Below are 6,000 nucleotides of genomic sequence, written 5' to 3'. Positions count from 1 at the left end.
CTTAAAATCGCACGAATTTAAAACTTAAGTTTCGATCCCGACAAAAAAACCAGGGTCACAGCTAGTACCAGCACAGCACCAACCCCGAAAATTTTTCTTGGCGGACAAAGCTTAGTTTATCCACCTGCAGAAAATAAAACAAAATACTAATTTTCACTTACTTTTTCATTTAGTAAGTGAATAAAGATATGTGCCTAAACTCAACTAAATAACGAAGTCTGCTATGGTGAAACTAAACTACAATCGCTATCAAAACAAGGACAAGCCTAAACTACAACAAACAGAGAGAGAGAGAGAGAGAGAGAGAGAGAGAGTTCTTGCTTTATACTTCATTTAAGCAAAGACTTGATGCATTTGACTTATAGTTGGGGAAGTTATTTGGGCGCCTCTTTTAGACTAAGAGCAATCATTTGTTTTTACCCGTTTGGCAAGAGTGGTGTTTGGACCAGGAACAAAAAGTATCATAAAACTATCTGTATGCATTTTTTTTGGGTTTCATCAGGGTTGTAAACGTACTTCAAAGAAGTTTAATGAAACATAACTGATCCCTCTCTCTCTTTCTAAATGTTATTCTTATTTTTTTAAATATTTTTTAAGTGCTCCTGTAATTTGTATAGACCAAATTCTTCATTGAAAGCTCTAAAATTAATTTTTAAAAAATCATATATAAAAAATGTGTTCAAACTTTTCTATTGTTCACTTTTACCGATCAATTCGATATTTTCGCAACTAATTTGGTGACACAATTCCAGATTCCTCTTTCATTTTTCTCTGTTTCTATTATCCCTTGATGTCTGCTACTTTCTTTCTCTTCTTATTCGGATTCCCTTTTTCTATTTTTCTTTTCTAATCTTTTTCTTTCTTCCTTTCCAAATCTCTTTAAACAAAATGGAAGACTTGCTTTTTTTTCCCCCCTCTCTTTTTTTTTGGAATCTTTGACTAAATTCGACACACACAAAAACTTATTATTCAAAACCATTTAAAATTATTCAAAACCAATCATATCCATTTAACACTCAGACACATGTCAAGGACAATTTCATTAATTCGATAAATTATTTTAAAATTCAGTATTATTTTGTCCAAATTTCATCAATCATAAAAATAATTAATAAATATATCTAATTAAATAATATCAAGTGTCATAAATATGAAAATAGTTATAAACCAAAAAACGAGGCTACCATTTTATAATAATTAAAATAAGAAAATACAGAAAAAAAAAGTAGCGGAAAGAGGAAAGGAAAAAAAAACTTTAAATACCCAAAACAAATCAAAACATACCGTTTATTTAAGCTTAAAAAAATCTTAAAAGGACAACGTGGCACACTTGAGGGAGGGGCAGCGACAACTTTATATGGTCGTCGGATAGATTGTTTGAACAGAACTGAAACTTGAAGTGGTAGTTTGTTTCATATGATGTCTGACAACCACCTCTAGAGGAATGGAAACCACCGTCACGCTATTCACGGCGGTCGGCGTTGGCCCCGCCGTCCCGGAGAGGTTGAGTTTGGTCACGATTAGTAATGTTCCTTCCATCAAGATCCTGAGCATTGATTCTTTCAAAAGCGTTCCTCATCAAAGGGTCGTTTTCAACCTCAACGAGACAATCGTAAACCCATTGATCGCTGAGGATATTGGCTTCAAACAAGAGCTCGTTCTCACCCCTGATCCTCCAATTCTGCTGCTCGATCTCTGCAGCTGCACGTTGCATAGCTCTCAGTGACCGTCTCAGACGCTTATTAACCCTTCGCTTCCTTGCCAATCTAGCTCTCAGAGCTCTCAGGTAACGACCCTGTTTGAACAAGCAGCAAATTCAGCTTTTAGTATTTAATACAATTGAAAAAGGGGTCGCAATCGCAGCAATTCTGATAAAAACCCACCACTCTAAAGGGAAAAAGAAACTAATCGAACACCAAGAGACAGAAACCTAACCATGATTTGAGAGCTCCTCGGCGAAAAATGGCGAAAAAAGAATCCCGTCATTTTAGGGATTGTGAACTCTTTTTGGAGAATTACTTGATTAGATTAAAGCTAAAAGGGGAAAGCGTCACAGAGTTTTATCTTTTTTTGCAGCTTGGCTTCAGAGAAAGTGTACGCCCTTTTGTATATCCACCTTTCTTTTTGCCGCACGTTGAATCGCGCGGAATTTCGAACGATGAACCAGACTACTAGAAGTCTTATTATTTTTCTCCTTAGCCAAGAAGGACTGCAATTTCATTGGTTTAAAAAATAAAAAATAATAAATAATAAATAATCGTATATGAATTTAAAATATATATATAAGTCTTGTATAATTTATCCATAAAAGTTATGATACAATAATTTTTTATTTTATAAATATTTAATATAAAAAGAATAAAATATAAATACAAAATTTTAACAAATTTAAAACCATGTCCGTGTCAATTATAGTTAAAAATTAATTGAATTTGGAAACAGGGTAACAAAACAATGCAGGTAGATCAATAATTATTGGTCTATTTCCAGAGACGTGCGAAAGTTAGTAGAAGTTGAGCAACTATTTGCGATATAATTGTGATGTAGGCTATCAGTCAATGTTGAAACATAAGAAGAGTCAGCGATTAATTGTAATGTGGGCTTTGGAGTACAATCCTGATGGACCACACTAATCCATTGCCAAGCTTTACTCATCTAGATTAAAATAACTCAAATCCCAAAGTTGAAAAAAAAAATTTAATTATACTTTATTTTAATTTATTAAAATAAAATTTTTAAATTGTACCTGAATCAAACTTAAAATTAAAATAAAGTAAAAATTCAAATAACATTTGAAAAACGTAATTATAAACTATATTTATGTGTAGTTAATGATGAAAAAATGGTAAATGTCAATGGTGCTTCATTTTAGAGAAGAAAAGAAGTGGACATACAGTTACTAAACATTGAGAAAAACAAAAAAGCACGCTACTGGTAGTTTAATACCATTTAAAATTAATTCATACTTTAATAATAAAAAATTAAATACCTTTAAAAAGTAATTCATAATTTTTAAAATAGTATGGATTTATTATTGAGTGGTGACAAACACATACAACCATGATTCATATGCCACTTTTTCAATCGTTCACTCATCGCGCGGTTGCTGACTCAGATCCACCAAAAACGTGCGAGATCTCTCGACGATGCCGTGCGATTTGCCCAATCATCAACAACCATTCAATTCATTATAAAGCTATAAACAACATTTCACCTAAAAAAAAAAAAACAACTTCAGAAGAAAAAAAAAGCTAAAATAAAATCTTCCAATCCTCTAAAGATCACAAAGTAGAGAAAACTCCAAACAAAATTTTTCTACCAGTGAAGCTATTTGGTGCAAATGATGATTTCACAATCCTTTCAAAAGCACAAATTATAGGATAGTCAGAGCAGATTTTGTTAATTACTAGTTAGGTGAGCTTGCCTTGATATATACAATATTCTTGTTTAGATTTGATCCTTAATTTTCCATCTTAAATTAAATATTTGGTATGTATTAACACTTTCATTTTTTTTTATTGAACAAAACCGATATACACAAGCTTTTTATTTTTTATTTTTTAAGTTTCAGGATTAGCAGCATAGAATCATACCCACATCGTGGAATGAATATAAAGGTGCCGGTTACATAGATCAAAAAGTACAGAAACGATCGGTGTAATTTTTCTGAAAGAAATTTCAAGCTTTTGCCTTTTTCGTCCAATCCCTGCCATCGATTCCTGTGAACTTATAGGTAAGAACAAATTATTCTACATACTTGAAACTGGAAATAGCCTCTGGGTAACAAGCAACAATCCGAATAGTATTAATAACAAATTACAATCGGAATCAGCATTGCCATATTGATATAGATAACCTGCAAACACCAAAACTTTTATTGACATTGTAATATTGATAAATGAAAAGAAAAGAAAATTTAAAATAGATACTGAAAATAAAGATTATAGGGAAATCCCATCAGTTCTAATTTTTTTCTTTTCTCCTTTGACACCCAACGATGTCAATTTTTTTCTCACTTGGCTTGGAGCCAAGTGAGAAAAAAATTGAAAGAATTGGGCGACAACAGTGGAGAGCATGATATAAAGAAAATAAAGAAGAAAGAGGGAGGTATTGAGGAGGAAGATGCCGAGGAAAGTGGGCCTGAAATTACTTGGGAATGGGTGGTTGTATTTATAGATGCGAAACTTACGAACTCCTTCCTATTTGTGACGTGTGGTGTTGGTTTGAAACACTTGACGAATACTTAATCATAAAGTTTGGTTTTTGAGCAGAAGTCTACAATCTATGCAATTTAAGTTTAGATCTCGCCGTAATTTTATCGTGATACGGTTAAATTTATCGTATTATAATTAAATTTAAAATTTAATTTTAATAAAAATTTTTAATTATAATTATAATAATTTTTTAATAATTATTATAATAATTTTTATTAATCATAATTATAATAATAATAATAATAATAATTTTTTGTCCCACTAATATCAATTTATTGTTTATTCAAATGAAATTGCAATCTCGATTAAGCTGTTTGACACTGCCATGGATTTGTTTTTTCAAGGTTTATTAACATTCCATCCGATTTATGTTTATAAATATTCTAAATTTTTTAATATTTAAATTATTAATATAAAATTAAATTTTAATTTAATTAATTTATATAATTATTTTTAGAAAATAACAATCAACTCTGAGTTTTGAATATAAACATTTACAATTTTTTTTTTTAGATTAAAATTTTTTATACAAAAATATTGTTAACATATGAAAAGTTATTATTATATTAAATATTAAAATATAATAAAGTGGATCGAAGTCAGTGGAACCGGGGCAGGTTTGAATTTGAAAATTGTTGTTCACCACCGCTCAGTACGAGTGGGGCCATCCGTCCCATTCACGAACCTAGTATTGGCCACCTCAAACCAAAACAAAGAAAAAAGGTTTTGGGTCTTGACTTCGACTGTTTAACAAGGGAATCTTTATCCAACAGAAAAATAATATTTATTCTAGCCAGGCCTGTTTTCAATTGGGCTAAACAGCTCTAAATCGAAGTACCAATCACTAAAACGAGGGAATTCGAATTTCCATTCTTATCAAAATAATAACAATCACAAAATTAACTCTTAGTTGTTTTTTTACTATGCTTCATATAGATAGAATTTAAACCTTCATCATTAAAAATTAAGAATTTAATATTCTTTTAACATATTATAGGACTGTTGATAAATCTTAGTTATTTAAATAATCATTTTATTTGAAACAAAAATTTTAAAAATTTCTTAAATAACTTTGTAGGGACTATCTCAATTGAAAAAAACTAAATTTAACCATCTGCTAATAAGTTTAATCTTAATTTTGATGGGGTTTAACGACTAATTTGAACAGCAATATAGTCAGATTAATCTTCAAATCATATTAGATCATTTTTTTCAAAACATATATAAGTAAAAGCTAATGTTCATTTATCAACTATAACAAAAAAAAAATTAATCATTTATCAACTAAATAATAAGGTTTGATTTTTGTTTTCATTTTTCTCTATACTCTAAATATTTTGACCCCATTTGATTTGCATTTTTACTTTTTGTTTTCTAATACAAAGTGAAAAAGTAAAAAAAGAAAAAAGAACTAAAATTAAAATATAAAAAACAAAGAGAAACAATAAAAGTATCCACCAGAAGGTGCCTAAATGATCATTGTCATTCTTTTTTGAGGCTCTTCAAGAGTATTTAGTTCATTTTTTAAATTAATTATCTCTTAAATATATAATTATGTACTATGTTATTTTTAATACTACCTTTTTTTTATCCATCATATTTAATTTAATAACCCAAACTTTGTTCCGTGATTGATTGCACCTCATCGAAAAAACCACACATCACTCTGATTAACAAACATTTCAAAAAAAACCAGGAATCAAAACACCTCTCAAGAAGTGATAAAACTTCATGATATTATTGCTTACTAAAACTAGCTATCGTTTTATTCTCTCTCCCTTCCTTG

The 6,000-nt window shown here is 29.9% G+C and overlaps 1 protein-coding gene and 1 long non-coding RNA gene across 2 annotated transcripts; one reads left to right on the top strand and one right to left on the bottom strand.

Annotated features, from left to right (window-relative positions):
- Positions 1 to 1,160: 1,160 nt before the first annotated feature.
- On the bottom strand, positions 1,161 to 4,048 carry LOC111277825 (uncharacterized). The gene is made up of 4 exons (XM_089763938.1): positions 3,594 to 4,048; positions 3,057 to 3,214; positions 1,936 to 2,209; positions 1,161 to 1,795 (listed from the first exon to the last, which is right to left on the bottom strand). Exons 3-4 carry the CDS (start codon positions 1,984 to 1,986, stop codon positions 1,463 to 1,465), a joined length of 384 nt encoding a protein of 127 aa, XP_089620064.1. The 5' UTR covers positions 1,987 to 2,209; positions 3,057 to 3,214; positions 3,594 to 4,048; the 3' UTR covers positions 1,161 to 1,462.
- On the top strand, positions 3,214 to 3,703 carry LOC149518201 (uncharacterized). The gene is made up of 2 exons (XR_016343668.1): positions 3,214 to 3,414; positions 3,566 to 3,703. It is a non-coding gene; the product is annotated as an uncharacterized LOC149518201 (long non-coding RNA).
- Positions 4,049 to 6,000: the final 1,952 nt, after the last annotated feature.

The sequence above is a fragment of the Durio zibethinus genome, chromosome 7, assembly GCF_047325235.1.
Source record: "Durio zibethinus cultivar Kanyao isolate XHJ-2024 chromosome 7, ASM4732523v1, whole genome shotgun sequence".
NCBI classification, from domain to species: domain Eukaryota; kingdom Viridiplantae; phylum Streptophyta; class Magnoliopsida; order Malvales; family Malvaceae; genus Durio; species Durio zibethinus.
The sequence above is the reverse complement of the archived record's forward strand: the minus strand, read 5'-3'. Positions and strand labels throughout refer to the sequence as shown.

Coding starts and splice junctions, on each gene's coding strand:
- LOC111277825 (XM_089763938.1), bottom strand. CDS start 1,986: ATGACGGGATTCTTTTTTCGCCATTTTTCGCCGAGGAGCTCTCAAATC. Junction 1,796..1,935: donor CGAGGAGCTCTCAAATCATG/GTTAGGTTTCTG, acceptor TTGTTCAAACAG/GGTCGTTACCTGAGAGCTCT.